The 22642-nt window shown below is 36.0% G+C and overlaps 1 protein-coding gene across 1 annotated transcript in view; it reads left to right on the top strand.

The window, feature by feature from the left end:
* The window catches only part of Cntnap2 (contactin associated protein 2), a 2085894-nt gene that overhangs the window by 893538 nt on the left and 1169714 nt on the right, over nt 1-22642 (top strand). Inside the window, exons 7-8 of the mRNA XM_057766295.1 lie at nt 6990-7133; nt 9342-9606. Coding sequence (XP_057622278.1) covers nt 6990-7133; nt 9342-9606 — 409 coding nt within the window. The remainder of the gene's footprint in view (nt 1-6989; nt 7134-9341; nt 9607-22642) is intronic.

The raw sequence follows: 22642 nt of genomic DNA, 5'->3' as shown, positions 1-22642 counted from the left end.
AAAAGGCTTATAAGGGATAATAATAAAATAAAAATAACACTTTGAAATAGGACAAAATGATTAGAAGGAAAAGAGTCCAAGAAAAGGCAAGAAACAGATATAGATACAGAGACCCACTCATTTGTACACTCAGGAACCTTATAAAAACACTAAACTGGAAGCAAAAATATACACACAAAGGACCTATAGGGTATAAGAGATATAATGCATATATGAATAAAAAAGATAAGTTGAAAATAAAATAAAACTTAAAAAAATTAAGGAAATCCCTGGCATGACATTACGATACAAGAAGCCTCCAGAGATACTGTTTAGTGCATTTTCTGTTGGTCAGCTACTTCTGGGCATGCAGCTCACCCTTAAAAGTAATTTGTTTCAACAGTGATACTTCCTTTGGGGAGAACTAAATTATCATTTACAAGTGGTTATTAATTAGGAATATAATTATCTCTAATTATATAAATTAAGAAATAAGAAACTGGATTAGGGATAGGCATATGTGTCAACTTCTCCTTTCAGCTCTAGGACCCCATCTGTGCTAGCCCTGTGCTCACTGCCTCAGTCACTATGGCTTCATATGTGCATTGATTCTCTTATGTTCCAAAGGCCCAGTTTTCATGGTGCCCTCCATTCCCTCTGGACTTGTCTGCAATCCCTTTGGAGAGTATGCTCAGACAGACCTAAGTGCTTGCCCCTGGGTTTCAGCTACTAGAAATCTATGTATCCTTCTACCTCCAACACCCTAAGTACCAAGCCTTTTCACGGGGATTGCTAGTCCCAACCATCAAAACTGGCAATGAATTATGGCATCTATTACACCTGAGGCTGTGCAGTATGTGATATCTTGAAGGTTCACTTGTTATTGTAGTATATTGAATAAAAATATCTCCACTTCTAGTTTATATTATTATTTATACACTCATGATTTCTGATAGATCTTTCACTAAACCGTTTGCTCAGAGTTGTCATAAAAGAAATAAAGTAAAATCTGGAACATTTTAAAGAATTGTCCATTAATATACATTTTAATTTCTAAACAACAAAATATTTTTAAAATACTCTGGTCCAGTGAGATTACTCAGAAGGTAAAGGCACATACTGTTGTGCCTGGCACCCTAAATAATTCAATCCCAAATTGAATAAATTACAGTATGCTTAGGGGCAAAGAGTGTAGACTCCAACAAGCTGTCATCTAATCTCAACAAGCACAATGGTGCATGTGAATTCTCATAGACATATGCACCTAAATAAATATGAAAAGATATAATGACTTTTAAAAAACGCAATGATCACCTTGATGCCTAATATATACCCATGTGTATATATGCATATGTTATAATTTTATAACATTCAAGTTGATATATTATATTTAAAGTAAATTATCAGAGTTATTCAACATAGTCCATCACATCTGTTAATAGTATATATGGGTAAATCCTTTTTAATATTTTTAATTGGAGTAATTTGAAAGCATTGCATATTCAGTAGCAGCAAGTATCCAAGCAAAATAAAAATCATGGCATATCACTCAGCTAAAGGCTTCCAAATTTTCCTAGCTCATGGAACTAGTAGAGTTTTAATAATCTTCCAAAGTATTCTGAGCCTAGGTGGTTCAAATTACTTAAAACTTATGTCCTAATAATTTGATAGCCATTTGAAAATTTTCGTAAATACTGTGATAATGAACAAAATTAGGGTACTTGAATAATTTTTAAAATTTGGGTTCTAATTTGATGCTGGCATTATTTTTCTGGTCAACTTTCATACTGTATGTCTTACTCTAAACCTCATCCAGGAAGTCATGAGACCAAACAGGGCAAGACCAAATATTGGATTGTCCAGGCACACAGGCAGTGTTTGACATAGTTTCCTGTAGGGATGAGGCAAACAGGCCTGCTTTTCATCCTGCCTGGCTCCCACATGGTTAGCTTTACACCCGAAATAACAACACAGAAATTGTATTCTTTTAAACACTGCCTGGCCCATTATATCTAGCCTCTTCTTGGCTAACTCTCACATCTTGACTAACCCATTTCTAATAATCTGTGTAGCACCACGAAGTGGTGGCTTACCGGGAAGGATTCAACATGTCTGACCTGGCAGCTGGCTCCATTGAGTCTGTCTCAGAGAAGAGAGGCATGGCGACTGCCTAACTTCCCTTCTTCCTAGCATTCTGTTCTGTTTACTCCACCCACTTATGTTCTGACCTATCAGGCCAAACAGTTTCTTTATTACTTAACCAATGAAAGCAACAGATAGACAAATGACCTTCCCACATCAGTTTCCAAGAGATGCTAAGAATTGTGATTCCTTTAAAGATTTAGTATACACTGGGACAAGCTCTGAGGTTGCTATGAATCTTTATGTTCCTTGAAATCTACATTTGAGGCAGCAGAAATTTATGTGCACATTGTGTGTGTGTATTCCCTTCCAACTACATTTAAAATTTTAATTATACAAAATATGCTCACCATAAAATTTTTGGTAAAAAGAACCTGAATTGTTAGCTATAAAATATATTCTATATGTCAATGGAGACATATTAACATAGAAATATAAATTTTAGCCTAAATATCCATCAACAAATGATTATTAATAGAAGCTGTGAATTTAAAAGAAAGTATGTGGGACAGAAAAGAGGATTTGGAGGGAGAAGAGATAAGGGCAAAGTGATATAATTATATTATAATCTCAAAACTAAAATAATCCCTTTAATAGTGAAAGAATATGAAAGTCCAAGAAATTTGAATCTCCTGCAAGTTGATACCGCATCTCTTGTGACTTACTGCTCTAGTGTGTTAGAGAACTTGCAGATGAATTATTCATCTTCCATTAATAAGCTTTGAAGTATCACAGAAGAGACATCTTGAAGCATTAGCCATGGGCAAACATAATTCCAATTTTCAAAAACCATAATTAGAGATTTGGGGTCACAGACCCTATTGAGTTTCTGATGAAATCTGTGCATATTCATGCACACACAACACAATCTACATGAGGTCAACAGTTCTAGGATTTCACAGTGTCTCAAATTGTTCTGTGTATAACACAGTCTCATATTTGGAAGTCTCAGTTATTGGCTGGAATGAGTGTAACAGAGTTATCAGAAGAGGTACTAGGAGGAAACATAAATTTACTGAAAAATAATAAGAATTGAATTATTATTTCTCATTGATAAGCTAGTGTCTAGTACCCTTCTTTTGGGGAACAGCAGCTATTGTCATGGTTCATAGTGAAATTGGTTGTGTCTACTTTTGTATTTTATACTATGTAGTAAAGATACTTTATGTATTATTTAAAGAACTCTGGGGCCTATTAAGTAAGAGTCAGTAGCAGAACTGTTGTCCGTATCTCTTTGCTGTATCAACAGAGGAAGTAGATTCCTACCACACAGGATGGTAAAATTAACTTCAAACATAACATAACACACATTTTGTAAAATTCATATTGAAGAATTAAACTCTAGTATAAAGGATAAAAGACCTATTCTTCTCATGTTCACAAAGACTGTCTTCTGCTTCCCTCAAATTACTTGACTTCAGTTCTTGCAGAGTAGACTGAGGCAAAGGGCACTGAGGCTTAGCAGGAGTGTGTTTAAAGCTCTCAGAAGCTCTCACTGAGTGGAAAAGGAGGGATACACTGGTATGATTCTTTAACTGTAATAGTGTGAATACCTCATCACCGTGAATTTCATGTTGTGAGTTAGACTGTACTGAGTGGGTGTAGACAGAATACACCTGCCTCCATTTGTGACAATGTACATTAGCAAAGAGATGTGATGTACTACTTTGTACCTTTGACAAGGTTCAATGTTGACATGGTTATCGTGTGTGAAAGTGACCCCAAAATTTCCCCCCTCTGCTCTGCTCTGTGGTGTTATTACACCATGAAGTGGGGAAATCACTGTCAGCAGTCATACTGCTAACTACATGGTAGCCTGAGATGGAAAGAATATATGTTTTGGTTTCCTCCAAGTCAAGGAAACTAAAGGACAAGGCAGTAATCCAATATTTGACTTGATCTGTTCTTCATTTAAATGCCACTTACTTCATTCAAATGTACTTTGAATGAGATGCCATAATTTTGTGCAATACATCTCTGCATGGGATAAAGGAAGTGACTCTTACTGCTCTTTTTATACTTATCAAGACACTATAGTCACAGAGAAAATCAACCATATACCCTCAAGCAGAGCTAGAAGCCCGAGTTTGAATATATTTCTGTGATATGAGTAATTCATATTCCCATAATGTAATAAGAAAATAAGATCATATTTCTCCTAAGATCATGTGATAAAACAACATAGATACACACATATATGTGTGTGTATGTGTGTATGTATCCATAGTTAAGATTTATATAAACATATATATGTATACATGGAAACATATTTGTACATATGCTTGCATAACAGATGCATGTTTATCCTTTCACATGAAGGGATCCATCTTCTTATGCAATTAGCTCTAATTTAAATGCCATTCCAGTGTGCAATTTACTTTTCTCTTGCATTTTTTTAACCTGGTGGTAAAGTACTCCAAGAAGGACATTTGCATTCTTATGGTTATCATGACTAGCAGGCAGAAAGATAGGTTTAAAACTCTTCCTTCCCCCTTTATGATCTCAGGATGACATACATCCTACCAATGAAATACTGTAAGAACAAACTACTCCACAGTGGTTGGTAAATGCTGTATATGCTAACTTGAGAATGATAGAGCTAATGGAGAGAATCCTTACTCCATCCTAAAAAGGAAGTAGAGAAAGTACACTAGATGTGTCTGCCCGCATCTGCTATACTGTTTAAGTACTTCATATCCAATTAACTGGCTAATAAGGGTTAAAAGTGGCAGTATTATTACTGACATCACAGAAAGAAACTTCCAAATAGGATTTTTAATCTGACAATTGAAAAAGAGTTTTATCACTATAATTTTAGGATACCTAAAATTGTGGTGGTCCAACACTACATTTAATTAATGACATGATATGACAAGAAAAAGTAAATGGCAAACTAATATGTGATTGTTTCTGTAATGAAACTGGGCTAGATCCCACTTGCCTGCCAAGCACCCACCAGCCCTCACCTGCGGTGCTTTAGCACAGTATTGCCCACTAACACACATACCTGGTTACTGAAAGCAGAAGAAATTTCTGGTGCATTTGAGTCATCCTCCCAGGGGAAAGACGAAGCCTCGATTAAAAAAAACCACGTGCACAGAGGAACAAATCTGTAGTGTGAAACAAGTATAACAATTATTTCAAAATGTGATGCTGCCAGCGCCAAACAGATTTTGTGAGCCAGTGAGAGAGCTTGGCAAGGAAAGGGTCTTCCTGCCAAGTCTGAGGAAAAGAATTCAACCCTGGGACCCATGTGATGGAAGGAGAGAAACTATTTCACATGTTGTCCTCTGACCTCCACATATGTGTCATGGCATGCAGATATGTACACACACACACACACACACATTCATGCAATAATATTACTAATAATTTTTTTAAAAGAAAGCTTGGGATGGATCACTATGAGTTCCCCAAAAGTAACTGGCAAAGAAACTGGAAACAGCTACATAGCATTTCATTTTAGCATTGTAGCTACTACCATTAATGTTGGGATCACGTTCACAGTACCTATCAAGGTCAGGGTTCCTGAGGTTTTCAAATATTTTCTCAATTATTTCTATTATTTTTATTAATTTTTTCCTTTTTTGGATTCTTTATTTTATTCTACGTGTTAATTTATTCTTAACTTCTCCTCTCATGTATGAACTCATTGCAAGTGATGTATATTCAGCTGAACATGATTAATAATACTTAATTTTATTTTAAGTGAGGCCTTCTTAAAAACATTGTTATGTAAAATACCATTAATTTGTTTTTTTCTCTAAAACTAATTAAGCATAGCACCAAATAATGGAACATAATTTCCTCAGGAGCCTCCTAGAATGTTGCACATCCTTGCCTTATATCAAATATAAAGCCCTCACTCTTGAAAAGGCCTCAACAATAGCTTTCAAATTATAAACTGTAAGGGAAAATTGAAAATGATGACTCTGTAAAGGAAAAGTATGTTTCATAGAAATTGTCTAACTGCATACATAAAAGAAGCATACCTAAAATTATACATTACGTTTACTTACTAATTCACTATTAGTAGTGAATACTCGGAGTAATAGTGATTAAGTGTAATTTTGCATCATCTGTATTATGTCTGGTGAGAAGTACACAGGGGAAAAAAACATATCCACTGTAACAGAAATACCCAAAGGAGGACAGTGGTGTGATGTACATAGGGGGGAATATACCCTCTGTAATAGTAATACCCAAAGAGGGGCATTAAGAAGGATTGTTCTCATCCTGAAGGTCTGCAAGATTTATAAAATGGGTAAAACTTGACGGCCCCACTTACAGCCACTGTGCCCGACAAAGTCCCTAATCCATACACAAATGGTACTTCTCAGCTGTTTTCTATATGCGAAATAATTCTAATGAACCTTTGACTCGAGCAGCCATTAGACTTCACAAAGCCCACAGAGGATAAATACAGTATTCCTTGCTTTGGGTTACATTTTTTATCAGTTTATTATATTAGTGATGGTTGTCTTGAGATTGCTAGAGGCATTTATTGGTAACATGTCTTTGAATGATAAGTATGAATATATAGTTTTAATATTCCTTGATAAAATAAAGTTACTAGATAAAATCTTTTTAAGATGCTCTCAGGGAAATTCATAAAATGCCTTTGGTGTTTAAAAACTGCAAGGGAAGCTTGCTGTTTTATTGGTCAAGTTATAATCTAATTATTGGAATTAATGATTTCATTATGCATTTCAGTAACAACATAATGTAATGAGCAAAAGATTTTGTAAGCAAGATATAATGTTTCCTCTTTTTGACTGAGATAAAGGTGCCTGACATTGATTGTATTTACAACTTTACATAGTTTATTATAAGAAGGTATAAACAGTTACATTTAAATTTTCTCAAAGATAACGTTTGGAGGCATACCTTTCTCTGGAAAGCCAAGTTCCAATAATCGGAAGAATTTTAAGGGTTGCATGGAAAGCGTTAACTACAATGGCGTCAACATCACTGATCTTGCACGGAGGAAGAAATTAGAGCCATCAAATGTGGTAAGAGCCCAAAATATTGATCCATTGTAAAATTCACATGAACTTTTGTTGTTGTTGTTGTTTTTTTATGGGGCATTGAATAACAATAAACATCTAGCCTGTTTTACCCTGATTGGATTCAGTACCACAGTGTAAAACAGATGTAGGCCAAAAATGAGTATCTGACATATTCAGAATACACACTGAATTTGAATCAGGTACCCTTTGTGCCCAGTGGTTTTGAACTGTTCATCAGAGACTCATAAAAAGAAGGGCAAACTGACAAGGGTGGAGGGAGATTGGAGAGAGTGATGAGTTAACCCGAATGAATTATATACATACATGGAATTGTCAAAGAAGAATATTAAGGTTATGTAAGAGAAGTATTAGTGTAATGGTTAAATAGTGGATTAAATATGATAACTTTTGTTTTGGGGGAGCAACCAAAGAGTGGGTTACAAACGCTTATGCTGAATTTCTTCTGAGTCCTGTGGGGACTGGTTTCAGATTTCTGAAGAAGGTTAAATAATGAAAATGATTCAGCAGCTGGCATCTCTGTGTACTGCTGGGTAGCCCCCCAAAATAATAACAAATGTTTATCATGGGCCTTTCCTGTAGCTCTGCTTACAGTTTCAGAGGCTAGTCAGCTAACACAGTGGGGAACTCGGTGGGAGCATGATGCTGAAACATTAGCTGAAAGCTACATCTTTGATCTGTAGGCAGAAAAAAAGAGACAGAGACTGAGCCGAGCATGGGCTACTGAAACCTCAAAGCCCACCCCCAGTAACACTCTTCCTCAGACACGGCCACACCTCTCAATTTTTCTGGTCCTTTCAGTCACACTCGGTGATTATCTCATTCAAATATATGAACCTGTGGGGACCATTCTTATTCAAACCACTAAACATATATATCATACATAATATGTATCTGCTGGCCAATATATACAATATGCACAACATTTACACAAGCATATACATACCCCACATATCATGGACACACATAGATCACATAGTATCACAATATACTATGTACTAGTCACATACATACATATGCCACATACAATAATACATAAAGACATGCAATAACATATGCATACAAGAACATGCACTAACATAGCAATTAATATACGTACAAGCACACATACTCCATATTCTATGTACAAAACACTATTTTATATGCTCATATATCACATATTATGTTTGTATAGAAATACACACAAACATACCTGCCTCATACTATTCACTCCCACAAACACACAGTCCATATATTAAGTGCTCTCTCACACATACTGCACACACACACACACACACACTCTCTAGTACACACTCAAACACAAACACACACTTTAAGCTTGTACGCTTTGGCTATAATGTCACAGGGATCCTTTCACTGTTCTGAAAAACTGAGACTTTGGAGAAAAATGTAGAAAGAAAGGCATCAGATTAACATTTCCATTATTTTCATTTTAAAAAGTAAAATTCTAGTTCACCATTAGTCCTGAGATGTGTGGTACTCAGACTACAGAGCACCAACCAGGGGGGCTTATTACTGAGGCAACTCTAACTACAAAACATGCTGAAACTAGAAAAGTCTTTGCTTAGCCAAAATATTTTACAAAGTATAAAGCATCTACAGGACTATTTTAGTAAATTGTTTGTAGACAACCACAGAATAATTTTGTGGCAAAATATGCAGACAGACTAAAAACATTAGGAAAAATCATGAAGTAGAACATTTTGTTACCATCCCTACAAAGTTAATGTTTTATAAAGAATTTGCTCAAAGACATTAGTAGCTGTTATTTCAGTGAAATTTGCTCAAAGTCCCGCAGATTCCCTGCCTTCTCACACCCACACCCTCCTGGTGCATATATATCACATTATATAATATATGCATATATATGTGTGAGATAGAGGTAAAAGTGTCATCAAAGTCCTTAAAATATGATTACAAAATGAAAGAAGAAGATCATCATGTGGTCTCCCCATCACAGCATGCTACTAAGCTGTCGGTACTTTGAAAGGTGTTGCTTGCTTCACTCTGAATTAGAAGTTCAGCTATGCACATTGGTTCTAAAACTACAGGAAGTTCCATCAAAATCCATGCAACCACAAAATCAGGCTGAGATGCTAGCACTTAAGTTTGGCACAGGCTCCATTACTCCTTGAATATTTGTAGAGCCATCTCTTATTCAGTAGCCTCACATAGATGTTTGTTTGCTTATAGGGGAATCTGAGTTTCTCTTGTGTGGAACCCTACACTGTACCAGTCTTCTTCAATGCTACAAGCTACCTGGAGGTGCCTGGCAGACTTAATCAGGACCTGTTCTCGGTCAGTTTCCAGTTCAGGACTTGGAACCCCAGTGGTCTCCTGCTCTTCAGTCAATTTGCAGATAACTTAGGTAATGTGGAGATTGACCTTGTGGAGAGCAAAGTGAGCGTCCACATCAACACCACACAGAGCAAGACAAGCCAAATCGACATCTCCTCAGGTCAGTGGAATCTGATTGACATCTGTTTCTAAAGCCAAAGTGGATGATGTTCTCCTTCTCTCTCTCTCTCTCTCTCTCTCTCTCTCTCTCTCTCTCTCTCTGTCTCTCTACCTCTCTCTCTCTCTCTCTCCTTCTCTTCTTCCTCCTCCTTCTCCCCCTCCTTCTCCTTTCGTTTTGATATTTTTTTTTATTGGCACTACAGGCTCACAATACTTTCCATTTTCCTTAATAGCACTATAATCTACTTAAGAGAAATGTCGAGTCTAGGGTATGGGCAAGAAAGAAAGTTGATTGACTTTGAATTATACCATGTGAATCTTCTAATCCTTCTAGATACTACATCATATTTAGTAGAGAAATAGTCATACCTCAGCATGCATATTTTAAATGTAAAAGTAAACAATGTTTGTAATGACAAAACAGTGCTTAGTATATTTTGACATCAAAAGATTTCAAATAGCTTTTACTACTGCTTATAAGATTATATTAATGTAATTGTCGGTTTAAAATGATGGTTAACTGCCTCAATTCAAAGTGTCACTCATAGACATTTGTCAGTTTTTAAGAAAAAGTAAACAAGAGATAACAAAACAGAATAGCTAAGTATATATGTCAACTGAGGGAAGGTTGGCATGACTGCATTTTGCGTTGTTTTAAATGAGCATTGTTATGGTGTCATAAGATATAGCATTTTCTTAGATTGTTATGGTATTAGGAGAGATGACACTGAAAAGTGAGATGTTATTAACCAAAAAAACTAGGTGCAAGTTGGAAAAGTGATAATTTTTAACCAAGTTTCCCTAGTTGTTCCTTGAAATGGGAATATTAGTTACATGTTACTGTGGTGTACAAAATGCCAAGCAAAGAAACAAAGAAGACTTTGTCTGTGCTAATGATTTGAGGGTACATTCTATGATGGCTGCAGAAGCACGAAGTGGTTGGTCATATTGCATTCAGGGCACAGAGAAAACAGCAATGTTTAACTTGCAAATAACAATGCAGATACAGGTTGGGGGCAAGAAAGCAGCATTTACTGAGCATTTAGTACAGATGTGTCAATTACAAAGAAAGGAAGTCATGACAGATAAACCAGGTGTTCATTTCTGCTGCATTTTGGATATTATTACTCTGTAAGTATTTTGCAGACACCAGGACACCCACACACGGTATTACATTGTTCATCTCATTTCTTCATCTCTGCCCTAGGCTTTAAACCCCTGGAGCACTGAAGCCATATATAGCTTTCCTGTATCTTGAGCTTTCATATATTCTGGAAGAGCTGTACCAGAAATGCCTCTCAAACACAGGTCTTACTGCATGAACTAGCTCTTAGACAGATGCTCTAAGATAGAGCCTGTCTCCTCATGCAATACATTCAGTGCATCTGTAATGTCAAACTCTGTGTACGTCACTGAATTACTATTCTGAAGGGCTGTTTGTGGATTATTGAAATGCCAGAACACCCCTGCCTACATTCTGATTTTTTTAAAAAAAATATCATGCACAGGCAGTTAAAATGCCTAATAAACCAATTTTTTTAAATCAATTTTTCTTCTGGTAAGCTCAGCTGGGGAGATTAAGAGTAAACAGAATATATCAAGAGACCCAGAATAAGATAAAACAAATATACATAAATGATTTATACAGTTGAAAAGTAATCTACTGTGAGGATTAAAGGTTCTTTTCTAATAGCTAAGCACATAAAAGTGTTAGTATGTAGTCCTCCTTCATGACGTTATCTAAGCAAACTAACTTGCTCATATGCTTCCATGTAACCAAACAATTGTGTTTGAGGTAAAAGTATCTTCAACACAGCAATTACTAAACTTGTTTGTTTGATTTGGTCTAACTTGAGTCTACAAGATGTTATATAACTTAAGCAATTTAGAAGACAAAGAGACAACAAAAGAATCAAACTAAAACAGTTTGTAAAAAATATCCATCTGCAGAACAAAAACTAAATTCAGCCAATTAACCTTAAAAGTTTTTCTTAAAGACTGAAAAATGGACTTTAGAATATTTGCCAATTTAGACAAAAATTGTATAACTTGAAGGAAACCAATATGATGTCTGACTATTTTAAAGCCCAACTCTTAGCTCCATGAACTGTTTCAAACATGCACTTTCTCTCCACATGTACTAAGAATGAAGGCCATATTGCGATTACACACATTTTAGAAAAATGAGTGTCTGTAAACGAAAAGATTGCCATTAAAAACACATTGCATCCAGCTAATGGTAAAATGCCTGCCATGGAAACTTGGAGAACTGATATTAGATTCCAAGCACTCATAAAAAGCTAGGTTTGATGGTGGTTGTGCCCTTAATGATAGAAGGGGGAGACAGAAGAAGGGGATCCTTAGGATTGGCTAGCCCACCAATGTGGCCAATTGGCAAACTTCTGGTACATTGGCAGATATTTTTCTCAAAATATTAAATAGAGAGTAATTAAAGATGACACCTAACATTGACCTATAGACACCACATATATATATACATGAATGTAAACTCTCACATACAAATTTACATAGAAGAAAACATTACATATAAACACATATTTAAAAATCTACAAGAAAATAATTTTAAAACTTCAGATGTTGAATCTTGTTTTTTCCAATCAGTTTCACAGAATACAATTTCATCAGTATCTTACCAAATTCAGTCAAGTATACAAATCACTTACTATATGCAGGAATACTGAGAAGGGAACCCAAAGTCCTGCTATTTGGTTTAACAAAGGTACTACACATGTACCACATTGATTCTGCCATTACCAACATGAGAATATCAATTCTTTGTGCTTCATTTTCAAAATACCTTTGGGGGCAAACATTTTTTAAATATAATAAATCTATAATAGAAAAAATACCTACCAATAGCATTTTGTTGGACACATACAGAACAAGGCACTGAGAGATCAATTCACAGTTTCTCATATGTTGTTGTTGAACTATTATAACTTTTTTTCTGATTTTAGTTAATAATATAGTCCACGGTAAGGGTGAAGATATCCAGTTGATTCATACTCCCTTTGTTCTGTCTTTTACAATACAGTCATAGAGTATTGATTTAAAGTAACTCTTACAACAAATAGGATAATAATCTACAGGGCCCCCATTCTTTTCTCCAAGTCATGATGACTCTTCTTTGTTCATTGTAGTTCTTGGAAAAACACTCAATGTGTTAATTTAAGCAAACTCTGAGTGACCTCAAATTTTCAGGCTGAGTTATCTTTCCTTGGAAATATTTTCTAAGTTTCAAAGTCAATTTTAGAAAATCTTTCCACTGTATTTCTTTTATAAAATGAAAAGAGTATTCACTGACATGTGGATACATGTTTGTGCTCTGATTTTAGGAACAAATAATAAGAATGAGGGGTCTGCTAACCAAGCCTATGGGGTAACATCTGTTCCCTATGGGGAATCTTTTAATTTTATCTTTCATAGTCAGAGCTCTAGGTTATGTGGACCCAATGGTTTGTGTGTTCCAAATGGTTTGGGTTAGAGCATAGTAAGAAAAGATCTTATTTCATACACAATATCTACTGATGCAATGTTTCATGAAATGAAATTAATCTTAATACTTTGAATATGCTATAAATTAGTTTTGACATTTCTTTTCTTTTCATTTTCCCATTAAGTAATTTACATGACCCACTACAATGATTTCATTCTCTTATTACACTTTGGGCAACACAGACCTACACTTCTCTCACATAATTAGAAAAGTTGGAAAGTTTAAAAGCTTGAAATCGCTACAGTTATTTACTCCATTTTTCATTTTGGAAAGTTAGATGTATCTTCTATATGCATGGTATGAAACTTTATATGGATAGCAAAAATGGTAAAATAAAAGACAAATATTAGCATTAGCCTTTTAGACATATCAACTATCTGAAATAAGTTTATTTCAAAATACTTCAATATTATTAAACCAAGCATGAACAAATTTTTAGGATAATAAAAAATCAGATGTGGTGTTCTATATTAAAAAAAATCATGAAATATGATTTGTCAGAACATATATACAAATGAGATTTCTGTTAATGACTTCTCTTACCTAATATATATATATATATATATATATATATATATATATATATAGCCAGTCCCTTACCATGAATAAAGAAAGTCTTTCAGAAAAGACATTCTGCATATTCTCTGCTCTCGACCAGATGTTTGGCTCAGCACCAGTATGCAAGGCTCCTTGTTTAGTTCATGTAGATTTTGCTTCAATTACAGAATAATAGTTCAGAATTCTGAATGCTGCAAGCATCACCTTTGTTTGTATTTCATTCTCCAGAGAACATCTTTTGTGGCCATGTTTCATTTACTTGTCTTTCTTAGTAAAATTTCTTTGGAAACCTTTGAGAACCATCTGGGGATGTTGTAGACAGCATAGGGGGATTATTTGTTTGGTGTGTGCCTGAGAGCAGGGGAGCGTGCTGGTTCTATGCATTTGCTGGGGACCAATCACGGCACAATCAAGCAACAAAATGCCTTTCTCTTCATTTCTGTGAATGTTTTAAGAGCTAGCCAACCATTAGCATTTCCTTCTTTTGGGGGAGGTTGAAAATGCCTCTATATTTACCATAACACAGAGACATGTACATATAATACATATTTATGCCACTTTTATTTTTTTATCTTGGGAACATTTTTTCTTTTTTTACTTATTTTATTGAGCTATACATTTTTCTCTGCTTCCTTTCCTTCCTCTCCCCTCCCCTCCAACCTTCTCCCATGGTCCCCATGCTCCCAATTATTTATTCAGGAGATCTTGTCCTTTTCTACTTGCCACATAGATTAGATCCATGTATGTCTCTCTTAGGGTCCTCATTATTGTCTAGATTCTCTTAGACATAAAGCAAAGAAAACTAGCCTACAATTTACAATCCCAGAGCATTTCTTTCTTTACAAGTGATAAGTTTCCAAAGTTCAGATGCCTCTCATAAATAGTCTTTCTGTTTAATTTTTTTTATTGCCAATGGATTTTCAGTTCTATGATTTCAAGCTTCACCACTTACTAAAAAAAATAACACCTGAAATATTAAAATAATAGGGCCAGTGAGATGACTCAGAGGATAATGCATCTGCTGCTGATCATGGCACCCTCAACACCCACATAGTAGAAGAAAAGAACAGAATCCTGCAATTTGTCCTCTGACATGTCATGAACGTACATAATGCATATGTGTGTGTGTGTGTAAATAAAAATGTGATTTAAAAATAATATAGAACGAGAATTAGTCTTTCTCAGGGATGACCTCGCTAATGGGTTATGCAATACCAAGTTGTCAGCCCTAAAATCATGGACAGGCAAACAACACTAAAAGAACTCATCAGGGTATGCTTCTATATTCATGTGTGTATGCTACAATAATAAAGAAAAAGGGCATGAATTTAAGGGACATGGAGCACTGTGCTGTATTTAGCACACAGATGTATATATAAACTATAGATGTAAATGTAGATGTATTTGGATATACCCACAGTAAAGTTTGCTGATTTTATTCTCCCCACTTCACAAATAGACTTGCTGTGAGAGCGGCAGGGCACCAACTAAAAAGGGTTTTAGCAACAGTCTGTAGCTCCTGGCTAGCTTCTCGCAACTGCCTTTCTATTATGTCTGAACTCCCACAGTGACTGTGCTGTCATCGTACTAGCTGCAAAGAAATTTACTTTTAATTATACTTCATTGCGTGCTGGTATGTTTTTCACAATAGATGCAATTATATCCCAAGATGAGAAAAAAGAGGGGAAAGGGTGGGGGAGTTTCATGATTATTAGTCCTTGAATTCTTATTTACAAAGCAAAATGAATTATTCAATTTATAATTTATAATCACACCCCAGGTTGCCATACCCATTCTAATTTCTATAGGATTTGTAGAATTATTATTTTCACCTTTGTAGAGATGGTAAATAAAACACAATTGCATGTATGAGTTTTTAAATTGCAAAAAATAATATAAATATAAATTAATTCCAATAGATGAGGAGAAGAAACTGCTGATTTTAACCAGGTCATGCTGTAAAAGTTTCGATTAAGTGTGAAAATAACTAAACAAAGTAAAACAAATCCTATATAACTAGTAAAACTAGGAAGATAAGAATGCATGAAGACCAGCAAAAAAGCAAAGTTCAGAAATGGAGAAGTGAAGTATGTATAGGCATGTAGCTGAAGATCTTCCAAAATAGGAGCAAAAAAAATAAGAATAGAAAAAGGCATCAAAAAATTGTTAAATTAGCTGAGATAATTTCATTTTCCTCATTCCTTAAAAACTAACTACTGAAACTTTGTATGGCTTGAGTTTGCACAGACCTTATGGATGATGTTAAAACATCTGTGACCTTATGTGTTCCACTTCCTGTTCTGTCTGGAAATCACTGCTTCAATGTAGTCATACCGCCTATGGTTTTAACAGTCTTCACATCCTCTCTTCTGCAATGATCTTTGAATCCTGATGTGTGTGTTAGAGATGCTCCCACATAGGGATGCACATTCTACTCCAAATCTCTTTCTCTGCCCCTTGGCCAGTTGTGGGTCTTTGTGTTGACCAGTTTAGGAACTATTGGTCATTGCTATCTGTAGGAAGAGGAGTAAGTTTTTTTGTTTTGTTTTTTAAGGTCCACCATGTTCCAGTGAATGACCACATAGTCCAGAGTACACAGGCAGCACTAATTGGACTCAGCATTTTAAAAAAATTAGGACACAAAATCAGGTAGTATGAAATGAGCAGGGATCTAGGAGGAGTTCAGGGAAGGGAGTGGATATGATCAAAATACAATCTCTGAGATTCCCAATTAATGACATTATTTTACAGTGTAAAAGATAATTATCTGGTGTGGGAGGTCTTTCTATCTATGTGTTGATTTTATTGGTTAATGAATAAAGAAACTTCCTTGGACTGTTGATATGGCAGAACTTAGGTAGGTGGGGAAAACTGGATGAAATACTGAGAGAAGGAAGGCAGAGAGAGATGCCATAGAATTACCAGAGTCAGCCATGCCAAAACTTTGCTGGTAAGCCACTGCCATGTGGCAATACATAGACTAATGGAGATGGGCTAAACTAAGATGTAAGAGTTAGCCAATAAGAAGTAAGAGCTAAGCCGGGTGGTGGTGGCGCACGCCTTTAATCCCAGCACTCAGGAGGCAGAGGCAGGCGGATCTCTGTGAGCTCGAGGCCAGCCTGGTCTACAAGAGCTAGTTCCAGGACAGGAACCAAAAGCTGCGGAGAAACCCTGTCTCAAAAAATCTAAGAAAAAAAAAAAGAAGTTAGAGCTAATGGGCCAAGCAGTGATTTAATTAATATAGTTTCTGTGTGATTATTTCTGGTCTAAGCTAGCTGGGCAGCCGGGAACCAACAAGCTACTCAACCAACAATTGTCCTTTTCCAAATGAGATTAGCAATCATGAACACATCAATGCAGATCTATACTAAGATATCTTAGTCAAGTTTAGTTATCTTGCCTCTGAGTAAACTAAGAGTTGGTTAACAAATGATAGCAAGCCAGTATGAAACCATTTGGAGTGGTTGATTTTCACAGTCAGAAGGAACATAGTGGAGTCTTTGGGCAGGAACTCTCTGTCCTCATGTTCCAGTGTCCTAATTAACCTCAAGATAAGGAAATATGCAAAAGAACTGACCAGAAGATCAGTAGATTCTGGACATGTGTTATGAGCATCCTTGATCTATCTTTGTGTGAAGCATGTGGAATGATTGATAACCTACTGGAATGTGACAATAACTTTTGGAAACGGACCTGTCAGGGAGGAGAGTTTCCTACTGATCTGGTTAAAAGACTGGGGGACCAAGAAGTTGATGAAAATCTGTGGAAGAATGATCTTCTTGATGCCTATGGTGGTATACCTACTTGATTGTATAAAATTTCCTAATCTTCTTCCACTGTTTATAAAAAGTTAATTTTGGGAAAATGTGTTGGAGGTGATGAGATACATATTCTGGGTTAGAAAGCATAGATGTAAATCACAAAACTATCCCACACCAGTTTGGAATTATAATTAATAAAAGGGTTATTTATTTAAGGGAAAAACTTACAGATCACTATCCTAGACAACAGCCCTCTGTGTGACCAGGAACAGAGTCTAGTAGCTGGAAGCAGAGCCAGAAGCAAGAGCGAGAGCAGGGCTACTGCTGCTTTTTAAAGCAAAAGAGACCACACCCAAGTGGGCTGGTATCTTAAAGGCTATTGGTTGAAGGAGCAGAAGGAGTTCCAGCAGCAAGAAAGTAACTAATTTGAGCAAACATGACAGGAGCTGGATATGTATCTGGCTCTACCTTGAACTATGATTTACTTTCATGCATCCTCTCATCCTGATATCATTTCCCAGAAGCCCTTCTCACCTAAGAATGGACCCATTATGTAGTGACCAAACCTTTGCATTGCTTCTGAGTCTTCTTTTTCTTCTCTAGATCCTGTTTTCCCACTTACTCCTCATGATCCAGTTTCCACAATTAAAATTCAGCTCATATCATTGCTATAGCACTTATTAGCATCTGACATTTCCTGAAAGATGCTAATAACCTGCATTTTACATCCACTTTCTCTATTAATATAAGCTCTTCAGGGCTATTTCTTAGCACTCTGAATCTCTCTGGGATCCATTCAGAAATTGCATATTAAATGAAGAGCCTCTATGTAGAAACTGGCTCTTGTTACTCTCATATAGACTCTTCTCAATTTCCCTTGGCTGAACACTGAACCACTGCTCACCCCTGAGTTCCCTGAATACTTCACTACCCTCTCTCATACCTTGTCATTATATGTTTAACCCTCACATTACAGATTTAAACCTAGACAGCAAAATACTATTGACAGTGAATATTTGTGACCTCTTTTAACATGGAGTTTTGCTATCTCAAACCCTGGAATGCTTTTGTCAAACGTTTTTGGGTTGCTCTAGGCAATACCTTGCTTTCTCCTACCCTCTCTACCACCAGACTTCCATATTGGCATATGGAATCACTTATTGGCATACATAAACCTAAGCATGGTTTATGTTGTGGACATAAAATATTATGTAATGATAAGTTATGGGAGTTTGATTAGAAATAATAAAGTATAAAAATGCACCCAATCCCTCAATCTCTTAGATTTAATTAAGCTTGGATGACACAATATCCCAGATCCCTGCATCAGGGATTTTTACACTTATGATGATTTCCATAATGTGGAATCAGAAGCATTGGAAAATTCCTAGCTCATCTGAAAACAGAAGCATCTGGGAGCGATCAGGTAGAAAAAGGAGTGTCTTGCGAGTCTATTTGCTGCTATTAACTGACTCTACCATTGAGCTTCCTCTGCTGAATCATCTGTCTTATGAGCCAGTGAAACATTGGAGAAAATGAGGCTCTTTGTCTATGCAGCTGTGTCTCTCATCTCGAAGACAATGATGAAGTCTATGTTAATAGATAACTCTCTTGAAAGATTATACTTTGCCTATCATTGTCCCTTACATTAATTATCCAACTTAAAGCTCCAATAACCTTGAGGTCAGGTACTATTGAGAAATCTTTGTAACTCACTGATATCAATGGTAAAATCATTCTTCTAATTATCCAAGTTCAAAGAAGTGAGAGAAAAATCTAATTTTGTCCTCCATCTTTGCCTGGCATATATAATGATTTCACAATTACCAGCAGTGTTTTGAAGTGCCTTACCTATCCATCATCACCTCCTTCCCTAATTCAGAAATTCATTGCTTGAAAGAATAATCAAGGCTAGCTTAATTACCAAAAGAATGATTGGTTTTTCATTCATTGGCCTATTTCTTATGGCATTGAAGTTATGAGCATGGGCCCTAACTGGTACTGATTGAGTTCCTCCTCTGTTCCAGGCAGTGTTTAAACAAAGACAAAGTGCAGACAGTATTTAGTCATTTAAATCTTTCAGTGTGCTATAGGAGAAAGACCAGAAGCTATACCAATTTACCAAGAAAGAAGTAAGAATAGAGATGACTCACCTACCTGGGCTCCCTGGCTATTGAGAGTCTGAAGTTATAGAGAACATGCATCTAAAGTCATCATTTCTCCTTGCTGTATGGTCCTGACTCTCACACCTGAGCAACGTACTGGTAGAAACTCACCCAGGATTGGGTATTACGGTCTGTGACATTTGAAACCTCTCTTGAATACAACATTCAATAGTTAGGATGATCTCACTGTGTCTCACTGAGATTCTCAAAGAAGACTCTCAAGTTGTCCCACTTCATCATTCCAATTCCTCTCCCACATGATTTTAGTCTATATATTCAAAATACAGTAAAAAGGCGTTTTGCAGTTTCTTATCACTAAAAGGATGAGATTAATTCTTGTAGCCTGTTTTACAAGACTATGTACAGTCTGAGTTCATTCACAGTTCTTGGCCTTGTTTCTGTTTTGTTTTGTTTTGTTTTAAAATACGTATGTGTTTCTCTATGTGAGTACGTGAGTAAGTGTGCCATGGAGGCCAGAAGAGAGTGTTGGACATTTAAAAGCTATGGGTGGGGTGACTGTTACAACTGAACATGGGTGCAGGAAACCAAACTTGAATTCTTGACAAGAGCAGCAAAAGTTCTGAGCTGTTAGGTCATCTCTCTACCTGGCTTCTAGCTTCTCCTATTTTGTGCTCTATCTCCCTGCCTGTTTTCATTATATTTAAGAAAATCCTCTCTCTGTATGGCATCTTGAAAACACCTGGTCATGTTTCAAAGTCCACTTTTTCATTATCATGCTTATCTCTATACCTCAGGGAACAATCTGCCGTGCTCTAGTACAGCACTTTTATCTCTTCAATAATTATTTTCCATTGTTCTACTGTAAATTCAGTATTAGATTGGAAGCCCCTCCATTCCTATATGGCACTAATTGATACTCATCTGAGCATGTCCATCAGAAAAACAGACAATCGTTACTTTCATCTTTGCTCTGTGCTGGGTTTACACTTGGATAGATCAGTCTTTACTTTTACTCTTTTCTTCTCTAAGACCATTCTTCACCTTCCACAAAACCAAGATTCTAAAATGATTGCTTCTATCCCATAACGCTACCCTTCAACAGCCTTCCATGATTTTCTAAGTTATCTTTCAGGAAAGCCTGAACACTTGTCTCATTCTGATCCTTCTAAAAGTTTTATTTGCTCATATTTTCACTTGCTGAATAGATTCCATTGTGCGAGCTATTTAGCAAATCTTAATCTCTGACATGTAAAGATGATAAAACTACAAATCTTTTGTCTATCCATTTCTAAGCCTGGTACCATCTCTTCCATGTAGCCTGCTTCCAAATGTCCTGCTATTCACTGTTACAGCACACTAATGCCAAGTTATTGTAAAGTGTAACTTGATAATCCATTGTTATCATCAAATTATAGGGAACAAAGTCTTTGTGAAAATAATGAACTCGTTTCTAAAAGGAAATGATGGCTTATGTGCAGGATTGGGATTGATGAAGATCTGAATTCTGATTTGATACTTCTATATAAAGAAGAACACTTTGTTGGTGACTTTTTTCAGACATTAAAGCTGTATTGGCTACAGTATAAATAAAATAAAGTCATGTGTACATTGGCCAACAAATATTCTCCAAGAGCATAACATAAAGTAAGACCTTGAAATTATTTAAATTCCCTTTGTATTTCAATTTATTTTCACATAAAACATACATATACACACTCAAAAACTGCTCATGATTGAAATTAATTTAGCTTTATTATATTCCTCAAGTTCTGGAAAGCATTGGCTATGACAGACCCTGAAATCGGTAAACAAATCTTTTTTTCTCCCCTTCAACATGCCCCAGGTTTCTACCCAATTGCACAGTTTCTTAAAATGACTGTCCACTCTTGTGAGAGCCTCATCTGACTTGCATTGTCTGGAAGATATCAAATCATGTTGCCCATGACTGTTTTATTCAGTAACTCTAAGCAATAACATTATTGTTTAGTTAACTTGGCAATAAAACAAACTTCAATGTAACCTCATAGTAGCATGTTATGTGCACTCGGGGCTTTCTCTGTTCTTCCATCCAGATGCTTTCACATTTATCCCAGAGGCTCATGGGACACATAGCATATCCTGACTGTATTTCTGACACATCTTCTACAGTGAACTGGTGGCGGGAGAAAGAGGTAATATATACTCTAGTATTTCCTCAGTGTCTTTCAATGTAATTCGAGAGAGGAACCATTCGAAGATGCTTGATATCTGTAGATCTACTGTCAGGGAAACTTTCAACCTTTTCCACAACAAAGGTATTGATCTGATTTTATGTAGAATAATCATGTCATGGACATACAAAGCCGATGCTGTTATAAGCTCCTTGATGAGGGCAATACACAGCTTCCTAGTCTCTATAAGAAATACTTCCTTTAGGAAGCAGAATAGAAAAAGGATACTCTACATCTATTGTTCTGTCACATGGAAATATTTCAAAATGTACCACACAATTTGTTATATAGGACATCCAGTGCTGTCATTATTGCAGTTCCTGAAGAATGTGAGCTCTCAAGCCAGTGACTTCCCAGCGATGCTCCATGTCTCATAGGCACTATGTAAATGTGTGGGTATGCCTGTGCATACTTAAAAAACAAACCTGTAATCTTTAATGAAATAAACCTTTAAAACCCATCAATTCTCCTTTAATTGAATGTTATAATGTCTCCATTTGTCACGTTCAAATGATTTAGAATAGAGAAGATTGAGCTAGTAAGACAATATGACATTAAACAAGTCAGAACTATAGCTCATCTGGAACTTGCAGAAATTACTGGATTTCTTTCATTGCCCCTTATCAAATATTGAGGCATTGCTATTATATCAAAAATTTAACAGATTTATAAATTTCTCTCTCACTCTTATTAGACCATGGCCACTAACACAAAGAATTTGAGAGAAGAAAACGTGAGAGATGAGTCTTTGAAACCAATGGTTCTCAGCTAGAGGTGACTGCAAACGATACAGTGTATGCAGTGATATCCAGAGAAAGCATTTTTAGTCAGTTCTAGGAGGCATGATACTGATAAATGATATATG

Source organism: Chionomys nivalis, chromosome 1, assembly GCF_950005125.1.
Source record: "Chionomys nivalis chromosome 1, mChiNiv1.1, whole genome shotgun sequence".
NCBI lineage: Eukaryota > Metazoa > Chordata > Mammalia > Rodentia > Cricetidae > Chionomys > Chionomys nivalis.
The sequence above is the reverse complement of the archived record's forward strand: the minus strand, read 5'-3'. Positions and strand labels throughout refer to the sequence as shown.